At 39.6% G+C, this 27,821-nt stretch overlaps 1 protein-coding gene across 2 annotated transcripts; it reads left to right on the top strand.

Annotated features, from left to right (window-relative positions):
• The first annotated feature begins 6 nt into the window (after positions 1-6).
• jak2a (Janus kinase 2a) lies at positions 7-27,821 on the top strand. 2 transcript variants are annotated; one of them, XM_035667727.1, is made up of 24 exons: positions 7-366; positions 10,579-10,864; positions 13,771-13,894; positions 13,998-14,118; positions 14,961-15,106; positions 15,728-16,022; positions 16,206-16,325; positions 16,640-16,797; positions 16,914-17,025; positions 17,506-17,692; positions 18,556-18,680; positions 19,771-19,905; positions 20,010-20,097; positions 20,595-20,722; positions 20,851-20,989; positions 21,204-21,355; positions 21,923-22,073; positions 22,180-22,313; positions 22,820-23,009; positions 23,472-23,596; positions 24,196-24,368; positions 24,707-24,824; positions 25,100-25,213; positions 25,631-27,821. In XM_035667727.1, exons 2-24 carry the CDS (start codon positions 10,603-10,605, stop codon positions 25,736-25,738), a joined length of 3,405 nt encoding a protein of 1,134 aa, XP_035523620.1. In that variant the 5' UTR covers positions 7-366; positions 10,579-10,602; the 3' UTR covers positions 25,739-27,821. The 2 variants fall into 2 exon arrangements, with proteins under 2 accessions (XP_035523620.1, XP_035523621.1); XM_035667728.1 differs by lacking the exon at positions 7-366 and adding an exon at positions 6,439-6,498 and having other exon boundaries at positions 25,631-25,768.

Below are 27,821 nucleotides of genomic sequence, written 5' to 3' on the forward strand. Positions count from 1 at the left end.
CCTCCTCCTCCTCCTCATCATCGTACAGTCAGGAGACAGCCCAGGGTGAGTCAGGGTGTCAGTTAACAGTTGCGTTTTTTCCAAGTAAGCTAAAACCCAGAGCGTCATGTCAGGTAAACAACACAGAGCTTGGGACGTGGAAATAGTTCGGTAAGAAGATGCGAAGACGACGGAATGGCAGTCAACGGAGGGAAGTAGCGACGCAAACGTACTTTTGTTGACAGCTAACGTCAGCCGTCAGGTCCGTGGCTAACTTGGCTACGTTAACTAGCGACTGCAAGGACCGACAGACCGACAGGCGAATTACCCGGTGTTTGGTTTTGGACAACTCAAGCAGCCACAGGACACCAGAAGACACCAGTGAGAGTGAGTTCTCTCTCTCTCTCTCTCTCTCTCTCTCTCCTCTCCTGTTGTGTGTCCTGTGTGTGTGTGTTGTTGTGTCGTGAATCCCTACAAACCATCTTAGCTTAGCCTCGCACAGTCAACGCTAACTATAAATCAGCTGGTGTGTGTTAGACCTGCAGACCTGGTGTGTGTTACATCCTCCAACAGTGTTACTCCCACCGTTAACAGTTAAATGAACCAATACGAATGAAGCAGAAAGCAGAGATTCATACACTGAACTGACCCTGTCACTAAGATGTGAAGTATTAATGTGCTTCTCTGCCAGGTGTGATATTTCACTAAAGGTTTATATTTATTCTCATTTGCTAGTTTATCAGCTACTTGAAGCTAATATCGATCAACAAATGTTACCTTAATGAGGCTTTTTAATGACTGATTTTTGTTTAAGAAGTCAGTATTGTAATTTGGGGTTTTTTGTGTATTTCTTTAACGTGAATGACATAAACGTAAATAACATATAAGGAAAGAAAATTGATAAGGATCCCTTAAATGTGGTAATAAAAGAATTGTGACCTAGATCTGCACAAAGTAGGACATTTTATGGTTAAAATAAATACCTTCAGTCAGTTCTCTCTGTATGACAGACTTCATAATAGACACACTTACCTCAGGCATGCATGGCATGTGTGTACTGCAAATTCTTAACATACAGTAAATGCCAATACTGATAATACTGTGATAAGCTGATGTTGGCCAATACATCAGCCTGGCTCACTTATCGCTCGCTGTCCAAATCCAAAGCATTTAGTGGATGCTGGTTTGATGCTGTTGAATTGTTTTGCTATTATTAGAGCTTGTTAACAAAGTGCAGAAAAGGTGATTTCTCTAAATCATATTCAACAAAACCGAACATGATAATCTTCATATAGGTCAGATTACTGCAGGGTTGTTTGATTAGACTGCATTAGATTGAACTAGGTGCACCTAATAAACTGGGAATTGAGTGTATATTTAGTTTGCTGATGGTGCTGCCACATGATGCTCATCCTAATGATGATTTACTTTACAAGCCAGGTTAGTTAATTCTCCTCAGAACACTCAGATTATTTTCCAGTTCAAGCTTCATAATGTAGACTCTCTTTTCTGGTTTTGAGAAGGGAAGCAGTGTTGTTTGCGATGTTTTAGTCATCCCCAACCAACAATACTAATATGGATTCTTAAATTGACTGTACGCCTTGTTAAGGGAACTACTGCACAGAGGGAGTGAATACTGCATTAACTCAATTTTTATCACAACAAGGCAATATTTAGTAGTATATTTACTTGGGTACTCTAACTAGGGCTAGACATGCTGTAAATGGTGTGCTGTTGTGGAAATGTTCGGATGTTTCGATGTTTCAATTGTATGTAGGCAGGTGTTGATTCATTAGGCTACTTGTCAAAGCACTTACAGTCTGCTTAGCATATTTAGTTTAGGTCTTTACTGGAAGAAACAGTGACAGACAGGCACGGGGAAGTACATTATTCTTGCATCAGGGATCATGTGTAACATTCTGCAAGTTTTATCCAGGTCACATACAAAGAACTGCACTGTCAGCTGCTATAATGGAGAAAAAGGGAGTTGGTGAGTTTAAAATGGAACAAATGGCATCATCAAAGCTACGGTTGCTTGTTTTACTGTGTCACATCTTTGCCAAAATAATGTTCAGTGCAGTCTTGAGGAGTGCTGGATCAGAGACAGATGTGCAGCTAGGTCTGAACTCAAGAGAATGAAACATCCCACACTGTGGTGTAGTTTAGGGTAAAATGAAATGGGAAATTGCCCTGTGTTTCCACAAGCCTCGATTCATCTTTTTTCTTTTCTTTAGGCAGCTTAACTGACTTTATTTTACCGAATTTAGCTGAAAATCCTTGCCAACACATTTCACAGTTAGAAACCTACTGTTTACATCGTCTGCAGTACTTTTGCGGTCATTCGTGGTTTTTGAAACAGGAGAGGAGAGGATCCCCTTTTCCATGCAGCTGTTTTTAATGATGGCTTTTTACAACAGCACTACTGTTCTTTTAACACAGCAAGAGCCACCACTGTGCAGGCTCACACAGGGAGAGGGGAAGGAAATGCCTGTGTGTTCCCCATCTCACTTTCGTTACATCAGTCTGTGGTCTGTGCTGTACATTTTGTTAATGACATAATGTGAAACAGGAGTTTTTTTTTTGTGTTGAGATGACAGAACAGTGAGAGAGGCCAGCGCAGAGGTTAAACTGTTGGAGAATATTTGTGCTCAAACTGCCTAAAATATTATTTTATTCCTCCAGTCAACCCTCGGGACATAACATATTCATTGTTAAGTGGCTTGAGGTTCTGTCAAAGAGAAAACTGTATGAAAGCAGTGTAGTGTTTCTTCATTGATGAACAAAGAGTACAGAGCAGCGACAGAATACATCATCAACATACAGAACCGTGTGCATTATCAGTAAGCAACAAGTGCCTACTGGCTACCCTGCTGCAGTAGGAAGTGACACCAGAAGAAAGTGTAATTTACAAGAGTATTGTGTTGACTTGATCATCAGCACATAAAGTAAGTGCACTGCTTTGGTACATTTTTGACACTTTAGGGGAAGTGTAAACTCGCTACAACTACAGTTGTTGTGTCAGTATAAATGGGTGAGCAGTAACACCAGGACAATATCAACTTTAGACACAACTCTCTTAATGTACTGTTTGTTCTGTGACTAAAGATTACAGTCAAACCAATGGTTTTGTGAAACTTTCCTAGCCTTGTCCTCTTTTGATTGGTTTTCCTTTTTTAGTGTTTTAGCATGTAAGAAATGAGATTGAAGGAGGCTTTTGAAAAAAAAACCCACCAGGGTATCTTGCCAAAAGAGAAAAGGGGATTTTCATAGCTAACCCCTAAGAGATCCACAACAGGCAGCACAGCTTACTTCAACAGATGGAGTGGGGTTACTTGTCAAAACAAGACTAGGTCTGACACAGACTAAAATTATTGTCGAGTTCCTAAATGAGAAACCTCTTCAGGCACTGACTGGTGGCGTTACACAATGCAAACCACCTGCCATCTGAAGCCTCCATTCAGTCCATCATCAAGACCCAGGAGTATCATATAGTATTGTATGACTCAGGGTGTCACAAACAAAAGAATCTTGTTTTGCAAATAGTCAGCTATACAACCCTCTCCTCCTAAAGCGACAAAAGCCGTTTTCACACAAAACCATCAGTCCTCGGCTGCATATTTGTGGTGCTGAGTGTTCATACAGCATCTCACACTGTTTTTTGAAGCGATTTCCCCTTGTTTTCTAGCAACACTACAAATTGAGTATTCACCCGTCCAAGTCATTAGAGAAACCTTTGCCAGCAGTTACAGCAGTGACTGTGTCTGTGTCTGCTTTGCACATCTGGACACTGGAATTCTACCCCGTTGCTCTTTGCAAAACTGCTCGCACTCTGTCAAGTGGCAGACCGTGAGCAGATTTCCCCCACAGCGTGACACTGTCAGCACCAGGCTTCATGCTTGGGATCCTGTGTTTCTGCTGATGTGTCTGGTAACACAAAACTGTTTAGTATCATGGTCAAAAAGCTGAAAGGAATAGTTAGTTTTTTGTGGGGTTGTAGGAGGTACTTATCCATACAGAGGGTTACAAGGTTGGGCTTATGCATAGAAATGTGGAAGTTCTACAGTTGAGGAAATGTAGTGCCTTAGCAAAAGGCTGTCTGACACCAAGGTAAAGCGGTGAAACTATTATATAATAATATAATATCAATATAACATACACTGACATGGATTTATTTTAAGGTGGGCCTTTTTGTAGGTGGCTGATCGCCATCAGATTCTTTCTAGGTCTCATGGTAGCCTCCGATATTAGTAACCCTCCCATTATTACACCCCACAGGCACATTATTCTGGATTAATCATTTCATCTATAAAATTGTCTAATAATATGATGACATATCTTTCTTCAGCTTGTTTTCTTTTGGCCCTTGCCAACAATCTGGCAACCCAAAGGTATTCAGTTTACTATTAGCCTGAGAACCAGACAAATCTGGCCAAGCTCATAATGTCATTTGCTCTGGCAGATTATGATGTGAATTATTCTGTCGATGCCATGTTAGTTTATTATCATAGAAGATTTAGAATACCAGGAATTTTTTCCCTTTCAGAAGCTGGAACCAGATATGTTTTGCAAGGTTTAGTATAGTGAGTTTCTATGTTGTTGTAACTTTGATATTATTGCTACTTTATCCCTGCTAATTGTATTTGCTTTGCGGTAAGACATGGATAATACCCATTCCCTGACCTGGGAGCAAAGCTGTGGCCGCATTGACTGTCTTGTGAGGTTAAAGCCAAATGTCAAAATGAATAAAGTATTTTTATTCTCTTCATAGAATGCCCCATAAAATAAGTAGAATATATTTGTTACAGCACAGAGCTGTGCCGCTATAGTTAGACTCAACAGCTGGTACTGGAAACACTGAGCAAACCAACAGTGTGTAGACCAACCTGTTGCTTCATTCTTAAATCTACCTCAATATGGTATCCTCTCTTTTGACTGTGTGCTGATTTAGTTTTCAACTATGCTTTGATATTTCATATGTCATGTCATGTATAATGTATTAACATTTGGCAGTGCTTTACAGCCATTTGGCCAGAACTGACTTCTATATTTCTATAGATATGTAGCAATGTGTATACTGCTCAGTCAAAATGTATTATAATTTACAAAAGGCTAATTACTCTAAATTATTGTTTTGACATGCCTTTTTTTTTTTTTTTTTTACAGCAGATAGGTTTAACTCATCACAGGTGTTCCTAATGACATTAACGGTGGCTCTGTTACATAATGAAGCCATAATTCATTACATGACATACCTAAAAATGGAGGAAAAATATAATTAAGAAACAAACTTACTATTATATTTAGAAAAGTTGATGCCTTGGTTTGGACCAGCTGGGGGTCACTAAAATTGCAGCCAAAAAATGTAGGCTCAAACTGATTTGCAGACAAACAACATATCCAGTAATTGTGGATTAAAGGAAAGCCCAGTTGCTTGGTAAGTGCAAAATGGCCAGAAGCCAATTAAAGTGGCTGCATCAGCGGTCGGCACTGGAGCTGAGCAGTCATTAAGAGCAAAATGTGTCCAAGCTGATAGGTCTGACCTCAACTAGCACCAAGGCCCAGATAAGATACAGAAAGGAACTGGACTAAGTCTCTGCCTGTCTGCTGCATGATAAACGTTTTGGGTGTGTAAACACACTGACAAAAAGTTAGAGAGCAGTGTTTTCCTGTATTCTTAAACATGTGCCAACCTTCCTCTTTCATATATCAAAGGTCTCCAGCTATATATGTAATGTAATCACCTGCTGAGGGCTTGTTAACCACAACAGTACTTTGAATAATTATTTGCTTAGTTATCAGTTTTACTTTGCACTAACGTCTGTGCTGTGTCCTACATAGAATTAGGTACTCTGTCAAAGAAGATAACTGACTGTCACAGTTAAAATGTACATACAATTTGCCTGCAGATGTTTGTAACTCAGTTAATGTTTGTAATTTATTTTAAAATGCAACAGAATTCTAATTGCAACAAACACATTTTCTTTTTCAAGTTAAAATATTTCAAACCTTTTTATTCATTTACCAGTACTGTAAAATTGAGTTGGTTCGCCATCATCAAGTTAGAGCAGTACTATATGTTGTAGAGCAGATCAGAATTTGATGCTTGTTTTATGTTTTTATTTGACTGGCTCAGGGTCAGTCAGACTGTACAGCCGTCTGCAGCAAACACTAAGAACATGGCTAAGAACAACTGACGATGTAGCCAAAGTATTCCAGTTTTATTATCAAAAAAGTTACCAACCAGTGTGGGAGGCGAGGGACTAATTGTGTTTTCATCAACCATATGGTTATAGTGTCCCTCAAGGATCAATATTAGGTCCCAGTGCTATTTACTCAGTACATAAATGTGTCTTCTCCTATGCTGAACTGCTGAAGATGCCATCTTGTATGCACTCAGCCCGACTACAAACCAGGCCTTCTCCAGGTTACAGTCGGTTTTCAATGATCATACCATCTCTGAACTGAGGAAGACTGGTTTCCAGTACCTTACTGCTGGAATTTACTGCAACACATCTTGAGGTTAGGGACACTCCTTCCATTAAGAGACTTTAAAGCTTTACTAGATTATATTTACTTTAGCTGTTAAAATGTTTTATTGTTTTATTAGTCTGGCCGTGTGTGTGTCTGTGTGAACTAACTAACTGTATAGTATCTGTTATTGTAATAGCCAATTTCCCTGTTTGTGATTGTAAAACTTGAAATAAGACCACTGTAGAACATTATTATCTTTGAATATGGCAGGTTTGTTTAGCTGAAAGTCTACACCATTTGCTAGAAAACCATAAAAAGTCTTCTCTACCAAAAAAACATATAAATACTGTAAACTGTAATCTGCTATAAAATATCTCAATATTCACACACGCCCATTATTAAACTCTCCAGCTCACAGTTACATCAATATTTGATCTATTGATTCCAGTTGCGATTTTGACTGGCCAGCAGTCTAACATCCCTTTGCACTATTAAATTCCATGATGTAATTTACATGGAAACTTTTAACTGACTAACATTGGACTCCAGCCACTCTAATGCTAAATGTTTGAGAAAAACAAAGGATACTAAATGTACTGGAGGTCGATACTTAGTTGAAAAACAAATTGTGAAAAAAGAGTCAATGTTCACCCCATGCAAATTGCATTTGATGATCTATTTAGTTCCAGGTATTTTATGGCCCATTTGAGATGATCCTTCACAGGGCATACATGACTAACTAGATATATGTAAACGTAAAGGATATAAACACGTATGGCAATGATTTCAGTTGGATGGATTAGTAGTCTTTTTGTTATTGCTGTCAAGGAACATTTGATTTTGTATTGTACAGTATATTGTTATTTTGTTTGTTATTTATCTCCCAGTAATGTTTGTCTGGTTTGTTTATGTTGTGTTTGTGTTCATACTGTTGCACTTCCTCTTCATGGTTTTTGACTCTTATCAGCTGATAATACCGCCCTTGTTTGGCTTTTGCTACACCAAGTGTGGGATGCTTGGAGCTTTTCAGTGGGTGGGGCGTGTTACTGGTGTAGTAGTTAGTCTAGTCAATATCCATCTCCAAACATAGATTAAAAATGCTATATTATTATTTTTTCTTCAATATCTATAAGCCATCTCAACCTTACACACGCAGCAGTTTCATATTTATATCTGTCTGTAACAAGGCAAAACATAATGAAATATTGGAAAGCAAGCCTGTAATCAAAAGCAAACTTGCAGTGCAGAGTAGTTGTCGACCGATATATCAGTTTTTCAATGGCCGATGCCGATATTTAGAGAGCAGGGCTGTGGATGGATGATATATAATGCCTATATTAAAACAAAGTGAAGTCATGTATAATTCTATTCTATTCTGTTTTATAGGGGATTCATGTATGTGTTTACAGCAGGATGTATCAGAGTTATAGTACAGGGCTCGAGACCAACCTTTTCACAATATTCTCAAAACTCTCAAAAGGGGGACTGCTAACATCGGTCCACAGCAGCCACACTGACGAGACTGCCTGCTGATGTGTCTGAAGACATTTTTGTTGATCGGCCTCCTGAGCACAGACACCAGCCGATGGCAATTATCTCAAAATGCCAAATAATCGTCTGGATTAATTGTCCGACCGATTAATCGGTCTATCACCAGTGCAGAGTCACGTACCAGAGGAGTGAGTTTCAATGTCTGACTTAAAAACAGTAATGGTCTATCCACATTATGTTTTCATTTACAGTGTGTTCCCTCTTTACAATGCAGTGCTGAAAAGCAAAATTAGATTTCAAAGGTTGTTATCAACAATGGCATTACTCTCTCAGGGCAATTAATTACATTTGATGACAGTGAACTGTTGCCATAGCCAAAGAGAATATTATCAAGGAGGATAAAACAGTCAGAAAAAACAAAAATCAACTTTAAGCTGTGATAAAATATAAGGATACAAATATTATAATAACAAGTTCATAAAATAACATTAATGACATTATCACAATAGAATTAGATAGATTAGAACTGGTAGTGAAAATACTGTTAACATGTCAACATATGCCAAATGACTTTTATTGATACCATATAGGGATATTGAAGCATAATAGGACAATAAAGCTCTGTGGCTTACAGAATAGTAATAAAACAGGTCTGTAGCCACGGTAGTGACTCAGTGAGACTGTACTGAATGCTAATATCAGCATGCTAGCATACTCACAATGCAAACATGCTAATGCTAAGCTGGTATAATATTTTACCATCTTAGCTTTCTGTGTTAGCATGCTAAACTAAGAAACTAGCCAACTAAAATGACTTATTAGTACTAAACACAGTACAGCTGAGGCTAATGAACATGTTGCAAGTATTTAGTTATAACCCAAAGTATTGGAGGAATTGATGATGATGACGATGATGAATGCTGATCTAATCATGGCACTAGATGAAAAGTCAGGGGATCATCCAACTTATCATCAAGTTTTTGCAATTCATTTTAGTCATGAATATGTGCAATCTCAAATGTCAGGGCATCGGGACATTTCACTCAACACCACAAATGTCAACCTGCTGGTGGCGTAAGGAAAGGTCAGGAGATTACCAAAGTCAGCAGGCTTCATTCTCTGGTCACTATGGATGACTGTACCAGATTTCATGGCAATCCATAAAATGTTGAGATATTCTGCTAGCATGGCCAATAAACATATAATTTGTCAACTATTACTTAAGTGATATACTTAAACAGTTCTACAGAATGTATATTCAAAATATCAGTCGTACTAAACACAATACATTTTCATTGGTTGACAGGTAATGACAAAATATTAGAACTTTGTATAGAGAAAGTACCAAATGTTGTTCTATGTGCAAAAATGCATTTAGTATATCGTTTGCAAACTAGAACTGCTGAGAGAAATCTAAGGCACTGTGTATACTGCTCTGCAGTCTTGTGATAAGTAATTATGTGTTCTGATAAGCAACCATAAACGTAATTGATGATAAGTAATGCTAATCTCGTGTCCGCTAACAGTTTATGGCTATAGAGAGAGATACAACAGCATCTTAAGCATCTGAATCAGCCACTGTTCCAAATGGCTGTGGTCTCCTGGTCAGGAATAAATGTGCTGTTCTGTCCAAGCCTTACTCTTAAGCTATTCCACATTTAAATACAAAGAATTTTACAGTATCATGCAGCCATAATTTGTTTTATAGAGACCTCTGCAAGCAAAGCTGCCTCAGCCAAGATACAGCCTACAATGCTGAGTATAAACATTAATGATGAAATATGACTCACTTACCTCTACCTACATCTACTGTTACCCACTTTAGGGTCTTCTCAATGTATTCCACCTGTGGTTTATAATCTTAATTTTGCCTCTAAAATTTCAGGAGATCACCACCACCATATTCACCTCTTCTCTCTGCATTTTTATTTGAATTTCACAAAATATAATTCTTTTAAGGAACCTTTATTTCAATATTAGAGAGCATACACAAGAACACATATACTCCAAGAATAGTAGATGAAGATATTATGATGAAGAGAAAAAATCTCATCTCATCAGCGCTTCTGGGAAAGGAATGAAATGTATATGAAAATCATCCTGTTTTACTGTAATTGGGGTGTTTACATTAGGCATTTTAATCTTATTATGATCAATAGTGCATTTAAGTAAACAAAGTGTGACATGACATCAAGATAATTTAGCTACTTGACAATCTGTCTGCTATCTCACACAGAAAAATGAAGACCAATTTTTGTTTTCAGACCCTCTGAATCAAATAATAGTTTTCAACGGGTGCCCTGGTAGCTCACCTGGTAGAGCAAGCCTCATGTACCACGGCTCACTCCTTACCACTTCCGTCAGCCTCTGGTATACTTTGTGTTTAGTGCTAATTAGCTACTGTTGGCGTGCTAGTGCATGTTACAATATGAGCATGTTGGTATGCTGATGTTCACATTAAGCTTAAAGCATTGCTGTGCCTAAGTACAGCTTCATACAGCGCTAACATGGTTGCAGACTCTAGTAACTTGTCAAGTCAGCCAGAAAGCTGTGGATGGTCCAAGAACTACAGTATATTCTTAACTTTTCTGCTCACTCTCATTCTTACCTATGTCTTATTGTTTCGTGCCTCGACAGGTTGATGTTCGTTTTAAGCAGCACATGGCCTGTATTCTGCTGACAGACATGGACCCACCCACCTCTGGTCCCACAGCACACCACAATGGCCTCCTCCCTGACCTCGGGCCAGTCGCCGGACTCGACCCCAAGCAGGACAAGGAAGCCACCTGCCTCACTATCCACCTTTACTACGTTGGGAAGGATGAAGGAGGCGGTGGGGCCAACGGTTTAGAAAGTGCCCTCACGTTTCCACCCGGGGATTACGTAGCAGAGGAACTGTGCATCAGTGCAGCGAAAGCATGTGGTGAGTCACGAGTATTTCAGTTCTGATGTCTGCCTACACACACAAAAAATAGTTTAGTTTATTCATAAAAAGTCTATTTGTTGAGCAATGTGTTGCATTGTACTGTTTAACAGGCTTGATTCACCATGTAGCATTTGAACAATTTGCTTGAATAGTTCACTGTTTAGTTGACGTCCTTGTTTTTATCACCACATATCTGGTTGTTTCTACAACATTGTGAACTTCTGCTTTTTTTGTGTTGTATACACAAACAAACCACTCTAACTCTGAATGGTTGAGGCTATATAAACATTGTTTGACTTAACAGTCTCAAACCGTAATCTTACTTACTTTTCATTATACACAAGCACTGGAAATGAAAGGCACATTCCCACCACCATTTTTGTTGTGCTGAACATGCAGTCACACTCAAATTGAAACATAAATACATGTTGTAGAAGTAAGAGCAGAAAGGCATTAAGTTGTATATATGCAGCTGCTTATAAAAGCCTTGCTACTTGCAACAATGCCTTTTTCTGTGTGGATCGTAGACTGGACCATAAATGCAAATAGTGTGAAGCTTGTGTTTAAGTGTCATAGATGCTGCCACCTTGGTCAAAGAGTGGGGAAACTGGCTAGGACTGAGTTAGAACTTAAGGTTATTACGTTTCCATCCAACAAATACTCATACTAACCATACTCTGCCCAGAACAAGGACAAGATGTCACATTTCTGATGTGGATAATAAATAAATATTAATCAGTTAAATATCTGTCAGATCTGACACACATGGGAAAAGCTTGAATATCTTCATCCCTCTCAATACCAAATGAGGGAATGTCTTTTGGAAGAATGTTGTTCAGCTCTCCCATAGTGTTCAGAGGCTTGAATAATCTATGCCAAGCTGTTGGCCCAATGCCTTATTGGGGAATTTAATGCTGTTTCCTATCTCTATCCCTAGAGAAAAGCTGAATCTTTAGTCGTTCACTTCAGTACAGTTGGAAAATGCTTTGAGTCAGTAGCCATGTAGGGGCAGTACAGTTTAAGGCTCTGAGCCATACTGACACAGGTTGACTGAAGTTTAAGAACATTTAGGGTTTATTTTCATGGCTTCTTTAGTTCTACTATTGGGTGGTGATTGGGATGAATCCCTGTAAAAATGCAAATCCTCCTTATGAATCAGTCACAATCAGTCATTTCTCCTGGTGTCCTCTTTAATTATTAGAGAGAGCAAATTTATCCAACTTTATTTCTTTAGAATTTCCTGGAGGAACTTCATCAGAGCTGATTCAGTGTTTATTTTTCCAAAACTACGGCACCATCATGTTGAGACTATCCTTTACCAGGGCTTCTCTTTTGAGCAAACTAAAATCAGGAAGTTTTCGACTGTTGTGGCTGTTTTCCTCTCCGCCTTAACTCTATCTCTCCCTGCCACACTCTTGCTCCATTCTGTCTTGGGCTGATAAGAAACAACCTCTCTCTTTCTCCTTTTTATCTTCCCCTTTTTCTATGTCCACTTGCTTTTAGTTTTCAGGTTCCTTTGTTCTCAGACTTTACTTTGGCCTTCCTCCTCCATTTGCCTTTTGCCCTTCCATGGTTTAACAGCACTTAAATAACACTCGTGTGAGGGATGTGCTATGTCTATCTGGTTAGCCTTTACACTTACAGTTTGAATTGGTTTCATATTAGGATATTAGAATACGTAAGTTTGCAGTCCAAGAAGCATCTAAGTTAGATTTGCTAAAGCAAGGGAATAGGTCGGGATGTCAAATCACCACCAGGATGAAGTCAAACATATTCACATTCCCAGCAGTCAGACCTAGCTATATAACATAGGATGCATCCCAGCTCCTACGGTCTGTAAGTACAGTAATTTACTCTGCAGTGCATTGCTTTTTAATTTTTTAAGAATTTAATAAATAATACAAAGTAGGAGTTGCTTACAGATCAGCCTTTGTACTTTTAACTTCACTTCCCCTGTTGTGGTTAAGCATACTTCCTCTTATGCACCCTCATACTATTGCTTCACTCCTGTGAGTGCTTCCTGCTGTGTGATGACATTTTCTGTTTTCTAATGACCCACTTCAGCCACTACTGTTTTGAAGACAAAATGAGAAGTTGTGGGAATGGTCAGAAACAGATACAGACATATGTGAATATGTCAAAATGTCAAATCCTGAATTAAATGTTCCTGTAGTAGGCTATTATTGTCAGATAACGTGGTAACAGTCATCAATGCCAAGGTTGTTAGCCTCCGTGCACCATCATCATTCTTCATCCTAAACTAAAGTCTTGAACATTTTGAACAAAACAAAAGAACAAAAGCAAAAATGGTAACAATCCATGGGAACCTTTCATGTAGTTAACCACTCTTTGAGCATCAGGGAATCTGGGGGTGTAATTGTTGTTTTCACTGAATCAACACAAGTAAGTCCTAAATCTCCTGAAATACACTGCTGAGAGAGTTATTTGGTTGTCATCATATATCATTGTCAAAGCAGTCGCAGCATTGTTTGGAGTCTACAGTTCTACCACAACCGAAGCTGTGTGTGTGCGTGTGTGTATAAACATACAGAATATGTGTGACTTTGTGTATATCTAAATATTGACCGGGTTTTGTTCTTTACTGGCAGCTACTCCCATATTGAATAGAAATATGTGCTGTTAAAGCTCTAAAAGGTTGGTCTTTATCCCAGACTTGAGTGTCAAAAACATGTCAGTTTGCTTCCTCAGTTTAAATTATGGGCTTAACGCTGCTCATTGTACGTGTCAGACAGAGTTGAAAAGTCTAAATGGAAAAATTTGCTGACCTTCTCCCTGATCTCTGCAACAGTTATTGTGGAAGCAAGTTCAGTCCATTCACCCATGAAGTACAGTGAGTTTTAGTGAGATTTAGTGTATCTGACATGTTTTCTTTCTCTTTCCAGGGGTTGCTCCAGTGTACTGCAGCTTGTTTGGCCTGATGAGGGAAAGTGACCGGATATGGTTCCCTCCTAATCACGTCTTTAAAGTGCACCAGCCAGCCAGTGAGAGCCTGCACTTTAGAATCAGGTAGATATTTGTCTCTTTTCCCTGTTTTACACTTTTCATGGGTTGTTTAATGCTTGGATACCTTTTCTTATTGGGTCTTCTCTAATCTCCTTTTTCTGTCCAGATACTATTTTCCTGGCTGGCAGAACAACAGCAGTTCATTGTATGCCCATCGCTACGGCATGTCCAAGGGGATGGAGAGCCCTGTGATGGATGATTGTGTCATGGCATACCAATTTTTTCAGGTTAATCTTTATGACTCATATCAACATAAAATGTATATTTTCTTCTGTATAGGGTACTTTGTGTGTTGGCATTTTACATTTATTTATTTATTTGTATTCATGTTTATGAGAAATGAAATGATTCTTAGTCTTTATAGTTTGCCTTAAATGGGATGCAAACCAGAGGACGGCGCCGTCAAGACGCCTGTCATCTCTGTCCCACCCTTTCTCTTTCCTGCTTTGCTTTTTTTTAATATGATAAGCAGAACTGTTTGGTGGTTGGGGGGTAGGTAAAATATGGTTGTTTTCTTCGCTTTCTGACTCACTGACTGTCTGTCATGTCAAGTTGAGAAACCAGGATGTGGGGTAGTAAGTGTTTAAGAAGTGCAAATGGGGAACAAGGGTATGTCAGGGTTCTTTTCACTTTGTGTTTGCGTGTGTGCGTGTGTGCGTGTGTGTGTTTGCATGTGCGTTTTAAATAGTTTCTGCTTTTTTTTCTTCCCACGTGCTTGTGTGAGCTTGACACATGCAGCTCCAATCAGCTTTGTTTTCATCTCCACTGTCACATTGACGCCACAAGCTGCTTGTCCACAGATTGACCTTCTCAATGATTGTTACATACAGACGCCTGCTGTTGTAGAGCTTAACTTGTACAGTCCCAACAGTTTAAGTAATGATGAGATCAAGTTTACCCTTTAAAATACACTTTTTAAAAAGATTTTATTGTAAAATAAATCTTTACATTCCATAGCGTATAACCTCCCACCTCTCATTTGATTTTTCTACTTCTGTCCTTCACAGGTCTGATAGCATCCATGCAATTTGACATCTTTGCCTCTTGTGTTTTTTTCCCCCTCATCCAGTGGCGAAGTGACTTTCTGAATGGCTGGGTTAGTATTCCAGTGAGCCATGAGGCCCAGGAGGAATGTCTGGGCATGGCGGTGCTGGACATGATGAGGCTCGCCAAAGAAAGTGGTCAGTCACCTGTCAGAATCTGCAATGGTATCAGGTAGGATGCACTCACTCACTTAAGGTGACACAATAAGGCAAATAAAACACTGACTCTTTGCAGTGTAGATTCAATTTCAGATAGGTTTTAGTCTTACGCCATTTCCCACCTGAATAATGCAAAATGCTTGCTGTTCTGCTGGTGTGCATATGGTACAGCTCATGAATAACAATTTCAGAGCAGTGTGACAGGCTCCTCAGAACACAGTAAACATTAAGATAGTTTCATTGTGTATTCATGCAGCTGAATGAATTATCTGTATGTGAGATAATGTTTCAATTGAAGAGGTGTTTACAATATCTGTATGCACTGTATCCACACATGAAATGTTAATTCTCCTGTAATTTATCTTTCATATCTGATTCATCATTATTGTTTTATTTTAGTTTCATGACCTTAACCTTTGTGTTACATTTTGTGATGATTCTCCTGAGCTGAACACAACTTGTACTCTAGCTGAACTGACACAAACCCTGCAGAGCATTTGCTCTTTTAACCCAGTTTCCTTTTTACCTCGCCCATCCCTTCTCTCTTCGTCTTTCCTGTTATCTATTATTCATTCTCTCCTCTTTTTGTTATTCTCAACTCCATCTTCACCCAACCTCCTCTCCCTGCTTTCAGCTACAAATCCTTCCTGCCCAAATGCATGCGAAGCCGCATCCAGGAATATAACATCTTGACTCGGAAGAGGATCCGCTATCGCTTCAAGAAATTCATCCAGCAGTTCGGTGAATGCAAGGCCACGGTGTGTAACCTCAAGCTCAAATACCTGATGAGCCTGGAGATGCTGCTACCCTCACTCTACTCTGAACGCTTCCAAGTCACTGACCTGTCTGCACACGAGGTTACCATCGTTGTCATGGGCAACAAGGGCATACAGTGGTCAGAAGGGAAAGAGGAGGAGGGAGCTGAGGAGGTGAGGACCAGGAGATGGGTTCATGTTGCCTTGGTAACACATTTGTACACCAGACTGCCACAGTGTGATACTGTTTTTACCAATAGATGGAGCTCGAGGAGTTGGTTAAAATCACCAATAACGACAAGAATCCATGTGTGTGCATGCTTCTTCAATACAAATGTACTCTTTTTGTGTCTCCAGGAGCTTCAGACGTACTGTGACTTCCCAGAAGTGATTGACATCAGCATCAAACAGGCCAATAAGGATGGCTCCGCGGAGAGTCGCATAGTTACCCTAACCAGACAGGACAACAAGATCCTGGTATAGTACACATTTTTGTTTACGTTATTCCAATTATTCTAATCCACTACAGTCTGTGAACCAAACCTCTACTCTGCTGTAATCTGCTTTACTGAGCAGATGCTAGGAATGTGTTTAAATGAACACATGCTTCTTGTCAAAGCCAAGTGCTCAATTGGCTTGTACAGCAGCTGGATTCAAGAAACAAGAAGCAATATTAGACACTAAAATGTATAAACATATGGATTGAAGGCTTCTTGTCAAAATAGGCACTGACAGACTTATTTTTGTCCTCTTCTGCATCCCCTCTTTATTCCCTGTGTCTGACCACAAAGGAGCTGGAGTTTCATTCGCTCTCAGAGGCTTTGTCATTCGTGTCATTAGTTGATGGCTATTACAGACTGGTTGCAGATGCCCATCATTACCTGTGTAAAGAAGTAGCTCCGCCAAGACTTCTGGAGTGCATTCAGAGCTACTGCCATGGCCCCGTGTCGTGAGTATTACACATATGCACACAGGTACTTGTGTACAACCCCAGAACTATACATGTTCACACACGCACACACACATACATACTCTCAAAGACACATTCTGTCTCTTTGATCACAGGATGGAGTTTACGATTGGTAAGCTGCGTCGCTCTGGTAACCACCAAGGCCTATACATCCTTCGCTGCAGCCCCAGGGACTACGACAAATACTTCATGTCCTTTGTGGTGGGGGTAAGCTGTTACTGTTGGGGCATCGTCAATGTGAAGTACTGTACTTCTCACATATATCTTAACAAATAGGCTCATTCAGCACAATCTTTGCTAATCGACATAGTAATTACATTACTAACTGGCCTCTTCAGACACGGACTACATACAGACTACCAGATTGTCTCTTCTGCTGGCTGATACAACCATTCGGCTGTAATGTAAATACAATGTAGTGCTTTGGTATAACAGTAGGTAGGAGGATGGTCAAAGCCACACTGATCACAGTGCATCACTACATTTAACTGAGTGGCCTTTTCTGGGTTGGTTCTCGGGTTAGCTAAAAGTCAGTAAGGTCATAATATATTGCCCATATTTTTATCCACTGGAGGGAGCCATGAGATTGAATTGTCTTGTCTTATGTGCTCTTATCAGGTAGTGTCTTGAAATTATACTGTTATTATATTCACAGCTTAACTGTAAACATTTTCTTTTGATTTTAAGTGTGAGACTATGGTGGAGTATAAGCACTGTCAGATCATGAAGACGGAGGCAGGACAGTACATTCTGAGTGGTGCTAAGAAGAGCTTCGGCTCACTCAGGGAACTTCTGCACTGCTACCAAAAGGAGGCTCTCCGCACTGATGGATACACGTTCCAGCTGACCAGGTGCTGCCCACCCACCCTGAAAGGTCAGTGGTCACATACAAACATATACTGATAAGACTATATATGCCCACACATATTAAACCAGGTAAAAGAAGACATAGACAGTTAAATGCAGACATTCCACTCAATTAAAATATTCTCCAGCACAGTTGAGACTTTGTTGAATATATTTTGGAATTAAGTCTGTTCATTGTTTTGTTACTCTATAAAAGGAGCAAATAAACAATAAAATAAATAAATATATAGACAACCCATTACCCCTTGTTTAGAGCCTACAGAATTCCTTACAAGGGTCTTTGACACTGTTGTGATCTTCCTATTTTCCTACTTTCCCATATCTCTTCTCTATAGCCAATTACCCTTCTTCAAGCTTCTGTTTATATCAGATGCCTCATTTTTTTGAGCCAGGAACATTTTTGCACTCAAGTTGGATTTAAGCCAGTGAAGAATACAGACTCCTCTTCTCTAAGATAAACATTGAACTTCAGCATTTTTATTGACAGGCTTCATTTATTTACATGATGGTGCAACTTCTATCATCATTTTTAAACCCTTATAATTTGTAGCTTCAGACTGTGGAACACAGCGCTTTTAATCTTAAACACACTACTCACTGAGTTCCTTTAAGGCACAGTTTTAGACCTCCATCTTGCTTTCCCATTTACTTGTTCCCGTATCCTATTTTCACCCATAAACGTAAACAGCTAGGCACCATGTCAGTTAAAGCCAGCTATAAAGACGTTTTTATTCATGCTGATATTGATGATCAGAAATTCTAAATTAAACAATCTAATCACATCACAAACTGAAATACAATTACCCCTACCGCAGTGATCATCAAATGTGAGTTTAATGGATCCTAATCCCTCTCCACCTTTATCTTCAGATAAATCCAACCTGCTGGTGTGTAGGAATAATCAAGGGGTCGAGGTCCCACTGTCTCCCTCGCTCCACAAGCACAACATCAGCCAGATGGTCTTCCACAAGATCCGAAAAGAGGACCTCGTCATGGTAAGATAAAACCTCATTAACTTGCTTAAGCTTAAGGTCATTTATAACTAGGCCAGTTCTTCAGTCTTAGTATGTTGAATTAGTGTATAGGGTTAGATGCATTGTTTCTTGCTCATAGATGTATTTGTGGAAGCTTACAACAATATCAATATCAATGAGTTTGTATGCAGTGAACTGTACTGAAGTTCGTTGCTATTTCACAATTATAAAGACAATGGACACCCCATTGTCTTTATAATTGCGAAATGTAAAACATACTAATGAGTCATGACTCCTGCGGGGTCAGTGAGGTTGCCACAGTTAACAAAAAGACTTCCTTACTTGATCCATCTTCTTTAGCTCAGTGTCAATAGCAGTCCCTGTGGACGTGTATGTTTTGTGTGACAGTGTGTCAGCCACTCATCATGGAGACTGGGTCCATTTCCGTCTCACCATGTTATTTGAGAACTGAAAGGTTTGGTACAACAGGTCTGTGACAGGAAAGCCACAGAAGCCGTTCCACTAATCGAGAGCTCAGGGGTTTTTCTCTATTGCAATATTGTCTCATCCCTCAGCAGACTCGTCAAGTTTTTTATCTTCCTGTTTTGAACTTATCTTCAGCTCTGTTGTGCATTTATTTAAGAACTTTAGAGATCCTGTCAGAAACTCATCTTTTGGGGTTATTGGCATTAACTGGCTGGTCGATTTGTTTCTACTTCTCCTTGCAGCTCTCTCCTTTGAGTTTTGACATGACATTGTGAGATGTACACGACAGTTCAATTAGATTTTTCCATCATCCAATCCACAACAGTTTTGCTTTGATTGATGCTGTATGATACAATGGCTTGAGCTTTGATGTGTATCCATCCATAGGCTTTTATTTGTTACGTCACTTTTTTGTTAAGATGACATGAAATATGTTGGCCTGTACTCACAGATGTACTGTGCCCAATAATAAATAATACATTTAAAAAAGAGGATAACATTAACTTAAAAGGTAGAGGGAATTGGTCAGGGATTTGTCTTTGACTCACAGACAGTGGAGAAAATGCACTCCACCTCTTTTTTGAAGTAGGATTTACAACTTAACAATAAAACCGTTGTGATTTAGAATGAGAGTCTGGGTCAAGGAACGTTCACCAAGATCTTCTGCGGCGTGAGAAAGGAGCTGGGGGACTACGGAGAGATACACCAGATAGATGTTGTGATAAAGATCCTGGACAAGGCTCACCGCAACTATTCAGAGGTTGGCTTGTTGACTCAAATGAAATTAACATTTCAGTCAGTTTTGTTTTTTTAGGTTGTGAGGAGACTTGTTAATAATCTATTGTCTCATTTTCTCCCTCGTAGTCGTTCTTTGAAGCAGCCAGTATGATGAGCCAGCTTTCCCACAAGCACATACTTCTCAACTATGGCGTGTGTGTTTGTGGCGATGAGAGTAAGTATACAAAACACACACACACACACTACAGAGATGGTCAAAGGAAGGAATCGTTGTGGTTATCGGGACCACCTGTGGCGTATAAAGAGGAGCGGTTTAGGATCTTATGTGTTAATGAGAGGGATGTTGAGAACAAGACAGACCGGAATGTGTGAATCATAGAATACAAAGAAAGGCAAGGAGGCTGTTGTCCTCCTGAATGAGAGAGCTTTCACACTTTTTGGTGAGGAGAGCTGATTCATAGCAATGCGTTGTCATTACTTATCAGGGAGTCACACTCCACACAGGCCAAATAGTTCAGAAGAAATGGGTGGGGGATAAAGTGTTCTATCGTGTCAACAACCTCTCTTTGTCTCTAACTACTGTCAAAGTGTGTCAAAGTGTGACAGAAGAAGCCACAGAAAACCAAAACCTGGTTAAATCAGAGTTTTAATTGGAAGTTTGGTTTGGTTGCGTGTGGCTAATAAAATGATCTCCCTCTCATCTCCCTGTAGACATGATGGTGCAGGAGTATGGTAAATTTGGTTCACTGGACACTTACCTGAAGAAGAATAAAAGCTGCGTTAACATCACCTGGAAGCTAGAAGTGGCCAAGCAGCTATCCTGGGCTATGCACTACCTGGTAAGACATAATGCCCTATTTACATATTAGTAAATAAAACTAGCATTTAATCTTTTATCCTGGAACACATTTTAGTTATTCGCTAACACCAAGGTGATCTATGCTGTCCCTGCCAAATCTGCACACAGGAGGATAAGAACCTCATTCATGGAAATGTTTGTGCCAAGAATGTTCTTTTGATCAGAGAGGAGGATCGGACGACGGGCAGCCTGCCCTTTATCAAACTTAGTGACCCGGGTATCAGTATCACCGTGCTGCCCAGAGAAGGTGAGATACATGTACTGTCCTGATGTGAGAAGACTTGTATCTCACATGTATGTCATGTGGGAATCATGTTCAACATAGTCTTGCTTTGCTGAGATTGTCTCAGTGTGGTTTCTTTGTCCTTTTCTCCATCCTTACTGTTCGTCTCTACCTTCTATTCCATTTCACATATGTCCTTCTCTCTGTGCTCCTGTGTCTCCTCATGTCCGTCCATCAGTTCTAGTGGAGCGTATCCCGTGGGTGCCCCCCGAGTGCATTGAAAACTCCCAGAACCTGAGTTTAGCAACAGACAAGTGGGGCTTTGGGACCACCCTTTGGGAGATCTGCAGTGGCGGAGACAAACCACTCAGCACCCTGGACTGCTCCAAGGTCACAAAAACAGAGGATGCATTGAGACTATTGACTCACTGAGAATGATCTGTGCTGAAGGAATAGTTTGACATGTTGGGAAATGTTACTGCTGGTCACCTGGCCTCACTGACTATCAGGAAGTCACTGCTCCCGGCAAAAACTAGTTCAAGTGTCCTTTTTACAGTACAAATTACACAAACAAGATACCACATGTTCATTTGTGAGCCTTATAGGTGCTGGTAGATGGATCTTTTTTTCTTTTGGACAGAGCCAGGCTAGCTGTTTCTGCCTGTTTTCAGTCATAACGCTAAGCTAAGATTACTGACTTCATATTTACTACACAAACATGTAGTAGATGATAGTGATCTCATCTAACCCATGGCAAGAAGCCAAATAACCGTATTTCCTAAAATGATAAACTATTCCTTGCAATGCAATTTTTTTTTTTAAATAAAGAAGTGCAGTTATTGATAACATATTCTATTGATTATTTTAAGAATCTGTTAACTTTGTATCTTCTGTCCCTATTACTTGTACTGCTGTCCAACTCAGTTTGAAACTGACTTCTGCTCTTTTCCCCTGCAGAAGATCTTGTTTTATGAAGACCGGCACCAGCTGTCAGCCCCTAAATGGACAGAGCTGGCCAATCTGATCAACAGCTGTATGGACTATGAGCCCTCACACCGACCCTCCTTCAGAGCAATTATCAGAGATCTCAACAGCCTCTTCACACCAGGTAGGAAGGAAAAAGTCACCTGTAACGTTGTTGTTCTGACAGACTGATGGTCATCTCGGGTTTTATTAAGAGTTTTTATAAAATGACTTTGCACCTTGTATTGCAGACTATGAGCTGCTGGTGGAGAGCGATATGGTGCCCAACAGGACACGAGGCTCCGGCCTCCCGTGGGCCTCCGAGAGCCAGGAGCCCGCCCAGTTTGAGGAGAGGCACCTCATCTTTCTCAAGCAGCTGGGCAAAGTGAGACATGCGTGCACACACACATGCACGATATTATATTTTACTAGGAATTTTCTTTCCTCTCCTTTAAAGTGTTAGATGATGTCTTTAAGTGTGCATGTTTTAAATCATTTCTATTTATCAATTTCACTGCAAAAGCTGGATAAAACAGCAAAATCTTTAGTCAGTCTTTATGTGCTAAATGGGTGATGTTAAGCTTTCGTTTAAATTATGATAGACAAAGCCAACATTCAACCCACACTTTGCAGTTTCCACTGTCATCAGATATTTTAATGGTAATTTATGGACAGCACAAAGGCATGGCCAGCAATTCCTGAAGTAATCTTATTTTCCATTTTTCTCTGAAGATGATTGTTTTCTGTCACAACTAATTCTTCTTGTGATTACGCATCTGATTCCATCCAAGTTAACTGGAATGCACCAGCTGATCTTTTGCAACATTAAAATCAAGGCTGTTGCTTTCCCCCCCCTTTAAAATATGCTCTCCCTCGGACCCCACGCTGCAGGGAAACTTCGGTAGCGTGGAGATGTGCAGGTACGACCCCCTGCAGGACAGCACAGGGGAGGTGGTGGCCGTGAAGAAACTACAGCACAGCACAGCCGAGCACCTCCGAGACTTTGAGCGGGAAATAGAGATCCTCAAATCCCTCCACCATGAAAACATTGTAAAATACAAAGGAGTCTGCTATAGTGCAGGTATGAGTACATTGTTTCATATATCTATAATATGTGTAATATGAATGAGTTGGATTTCAAACCAAGAGTAGATCATAAAGTGCAAAAGATATATGAGCATGCACGCATCTCCTTTTGTTTGTTGGCATATTTAGATAAAGCACATCATTTGCCTGATAATTCTTGATTTGAAGTGAAATCTAGTAGGAGTTCATTGTTTTTTTTCACTCCAGTGACAGAGCAAATGTTCCCGACCAGCTTGTTAAACCTACAACTGTTCCTTCATTTGATATTACCAACCAGGCAGATTTTGTTATACATAATAATGTCTTTACAGTTCCCACATTTGGTGCCTAGAGCGTTAATGACCATGCCCATGAAACAAATAAATCTAGATTTTCTGAGCAGTGCCAGCTCGAGGCGAGGCTTCCCCTCCACTGCTCACACGTCCTGCTTTCTCTCTTAACGTCCGTCTTTCTGCAGGACGCAGGAACCTACGGCTGATAATGGAATATCTCCCCTACGGCAGCTTGAGAGATTACCTCATCAAACACAAAGGCCACTTTGATTCCAAGAAACTGCTACACTACGCATCACAGATTTGCAAGGTAATGTAGTGCAGTAGGTGGTGCAGCCTTTAAAGACTAACCCCTCCTTGGCTTACAGTACATACACATTGGTGTACTGAACATTTGAAATATTTGTTTCTGAAGCTGCAGTCCAACGTAACTAGCATGTAAAAGATTAAAATCCAGTCAAAGGTTAAAACCCAGCCTTGGATCTTTGTCTTTAACATCTTTCCTGTATTTGATGCCACTGAAGTCGACTGCTGGATCAGAGTTGATAGGGAGATGTAGGAAACATTTTTGTACCTGGTTGTAAATGTGTTTATTTTTGCTGTAAGGTTGGGCATTTTAATATGGGGCCTTATGGAGACCATTCACTGCTGTCGCTGGCCTCAGCTGGCCATTTGAGGAACTGCAATTTTTTAAAACTGTTGGGTTTATTTGCCAGCTACAGAGGCTGCCACCTGTACAGCACTGAGCAATAATATGTTTAGAAGTTTGTTGATTTTTATGTAGTTTTGAAGAATACAGTGGCTTAGTGGGTGGGAAACCAAAAAATCTGTGTATATATATGTGTTGGTATATTAATCAGTATATGTGTGATATTTTCCTTTTTCTGTGTGTCTATATTTATACTTCAGGGTATGGACTACCTTGCCCTTAAGCGATACATCCACAGAGACCTGGCCACCCGAAACATTCTGGTGGAGAGCGAGATGAGGGTGAAAATCGGTGACTTTGGCCTGACCAAGGTTTTGCCGCAGGGCAAGGACTACTACACTGTCAGGGAGCCTGGGGAAAGCCCCATCTTTTGGTGAGGAAGACACATGTTTCTGCATGTGCAAGACATATTTTCCTATTTTTGTGGGTAGACTTTCATAAAGATGAAAACAGTCTTTAAAGATGTTTTTGACTAGCTTATCTACAGTTGTGGTAAGTATAGTAACCCTTTGTGACTGATCTTTAACCACCGGCATCAAAATTAACACGAGGAGGAAAATATGGTTTGTTTTTGTACATCGAGACCGTGTGCGCTTACTTCATATCTGTCTTCTTGTAATGTAAGATTAGTGTTGGCCCTTTGAAGATGTGTGCATCATTACGTATACGTATGTTATCTACTATATGTATAATGTGTTGTGGTATTTCCAGGTATGCTCCAGAGTCGCTGACAGAGAGCAAGTTCTCGGTGGCATCAGATGTTTGGAGTTTTGGTGTTGTCCTCTACGAACTCTACACGTACAGCGACAAGAACTGCAGCCCACCAGCGGTACTGCACTTCTTTAGTTTTCTTAGTTTGACCATTTAACTTTTCAGTTTTTTTAACTGCTTTAATTTAATTTCTCAATTATTCTTAATTGTCAACTCTCCGACTAACTTAAGTGAGCCATAAAACAATGACCAGAGTAATTACTTTGTAGTGTTGTTAAAGAAATCAGTTAATTGAGCACTCAAGGACAGGAAACACTTCTGATTGGGGCAGTTTTAATTTTGGGAAGCTGTTTTCACTAAAGCCAAACACAAATGTCTTATTTTCTGTTCCAGGTGTTTATGGACAAGATGGGGAATGAAAAGCAGGGCCAGATGATTGTCTACCATCTCATAGACCTCCTGAAACAGGGATATAGGTTGCCTGCTCCTGATGATTGTCCAAAGGAGGTCAGTAAATCTGTAACGTTCATCAAACTGTCTCTCAGTACAGTACTTGTCAAATTAAACAGACCAGGGTCTTGTTTCATAAATTCATGAATGTACCAACTAAGGTTTAAAGTGAAAACCCCACTAGTTTTCTGTGTTGCATGAATGGAAAGGGAAGTTAAAAACTTACCAGGGCAAACACAGTGAGAATAAATAAAATATTATTCTTAGCCCTAAGCAATAAAGGGCACCGTGTCATATCATAAAGAATGATACAGAGAACCCTATCATTGCAAAAATATATTTTAAAATGTAAAAAGAAAAAATCCACCCTGGCTGCTTACATGACTGTGAAACTAGCTACTTTCTGTGTAATATATATCTGTGTTCTCTGTGCTTCTATCTGTGTTAACTTTCTCGTTCTGATGCTTCCTTCAGATTCACAATATCATGACAGAGTGCTGGAACAGTGAACCGAGACTGCGCCCTACTTTCAAGACATTAATTCACAGTGTGGAGACCGTACGTGACAGCCTGGCCGGATGAACGGCATTGATCCCTGAACCTTTGACCTTTAGGTGTTGGCTCCCAGTAGTCAGTCCTCACATATCCTAACAGAACAATGAATGTCTCTGTGATGTCTGCGTTTACTGCAGTGATTCAGTCACTGGTCTTCAGTACACAGTATGTTGTTTTTTTTTCTTTTGGTGCTCTGCTGATGAAGACTTTTCTTAGCAGTTCTTTCTACATCACAGGAAGTATACAAATGATCTGATTAGTTCCTACACTACATCTATCACACACCAAACAAAAGATTATTTCTGATGCCTTTAAGAATATTTTATTATGGGCTAAATTATATTCTTTGTGTTATCTTTACAAGTTGTGTTTTACAAATTGAAATGTTCTAATAAGATTTTCTCCACTTTAAGTAATGTGTGCATAGGCACCAAAAAATGTAGAGCTCGCCAACAAGCAGCATTTTGTTGTGCAGGTCTTTTTTTATGTTTTAAAATTAGCAGCAGCTCATTTTGTTCAACCAAAGAGGCCATGGGATTCCCAACAGACTGTTACTTCACTGCTCATGTGTGGCCAAACTTTTCAGAAGGACTGGAACTGAGCAAGGTTCCTCCTGTTGACCACCTGAGTCTTAAGACTGATAAAAGGACAGACCATAAATGTAAAGCACCAGCAGCACGTGTGATACAGATGGACCCGCTGTGAACATGTCTACAAGTGGTTCCGCGTCCTGTTTCTGCGGTCTCACTGGACTTTACAGATATTCATTGCACATCAAGGATGATTCTGTGTTTTTATCGAGTGGTGTTGGTTCGCTACGACTACACATCTTTCCTCACTATAGAAGTCAGACTCAACACAACGCCTGTTATTTGTTTACATCACTTAATGCAATGTGGAAACAATGAAATACATTAGCAATAACTGCTCATGAATCTCTCTGAGAAACGGGTGTCTCGTAGTGTCATATCATGAACTCGTACAGTATTGTTGTTTTGGAAGGAATCAAGCTCTTGAAATTATGATACTGTCTTTGTAATTACTCACCTGTATATATTTTATAAAACATGTATGATGTTTTGAATGTTACAAGGCTCTACTATCTGCCTGCAGATAGCTAATGGGGAAAGTTGAACAGTTGAACTGAAGGTGGACAGTGATAAAGGGAGATGTTTTTATTGTCTGCAGTAGACTGTTGCAAGCCACGATATTATTTAAAAACTTATTTGACCTTTGTTACATCCATTTGAAGGTATACATGTGTATCTTGAATATTGCATATGTGTTATGCTGTGCATTACATTATCATTAGTGGTCACAAGGGGATTTTTGTTATTTATATTTGAATGTTTAAAACTTGTACCTAATGTTACAGACAGGAGGGGATGGAACAGCATCTGTTTTTTAAACTTTACCTCTTCTCTTCTCAAAAATCCACCTTTCCAGGGTTGTTTTATGCCATAAAAGGCAGACCATACAAACACAGACACACAAAATGTCAAAGGATTCATGCCCTCTCACATAGCGAAGAATGAATCACTGTAAAAAGCAAAGTTTTGTCATTTATAAAGAGTGTGCCTGTAAGCTCCCACACCCTAACATCTGGGCAGCAGGCTGTTTATACCGGTCATTTCATCCATTTTTATAATATAATGTCCAGTCTGTTGTGAATAAGAGAGAGGAAAATATTGCATCCTAACGGGTTGTGTTGTTTACTCATACAACTATTATGTGATATACGTGCATTAGTGTTTGAGACCAAATATGATTATTCTGTGTTTTTTATCCAAAGATTTTCAGAAAGAGACGAGGATGTTTAACCAGATTAAAGTGGTCGTCTTTCACATTTATTTTGAGTTTTTTGGTTCGTTGCAGTTGAAAGTCAAACCTGGTTTTGTCATCTGATGAAAACATGCAGCTACCTTTAATACATTTGTGTACATAGATGTAAATATTGAAAGATGAATATTTAGTATATTCCAGGTTTGTATATAATTTTATTAAACAAAACTTACTGTCGTGCTGTGGACACGAAAATTGTTCTTTGTGTTTATCTGAATGTGGCTTGCTATTCATAAAGCTTCATTTTTAAAAAAAAAAAATTTAAACA

The sequence above is a fragment of the Morone saxatilis genome, unplaced genomic scaffold (genome assembly GCF_004916995.1).
Source record: "Morone saxatilis isolate NCDOM2014 unplaced genomic scaffold, NCSU_SB_2.0 Contig21, whole genome shotgun sequence".
Lineage (NCBI taxonomy): Eukaryota > Metazoa > Chordata > Actinopteri > Moronidae > Morone > Morone saxatilis.

Bases quoted from the DNA above. Each gene is read 5' to 3' on its own strand.
- jak2a (XM_035667727.1), top strand. From the start codon at position 10,603: ATGGCCTGTATTCTGCTGACAGACATGGACCCACCCACCTCTGGTCCC. The intron at 17,693-18,555 runs GTCAGTGGTCAC...CTTTATCTTCAG, and splicing joins CTGCCCACCCACCCTGAAAG to ATAAATCCAACCTGCTGGTG. The intron at 23,010-23,471 runs GTATGAGTACAT...GTCTTTCTGCAG, and splicing joins AGGAGTCTGCTATAGTGCAG to GACGCAGGAACCTACGGCTG.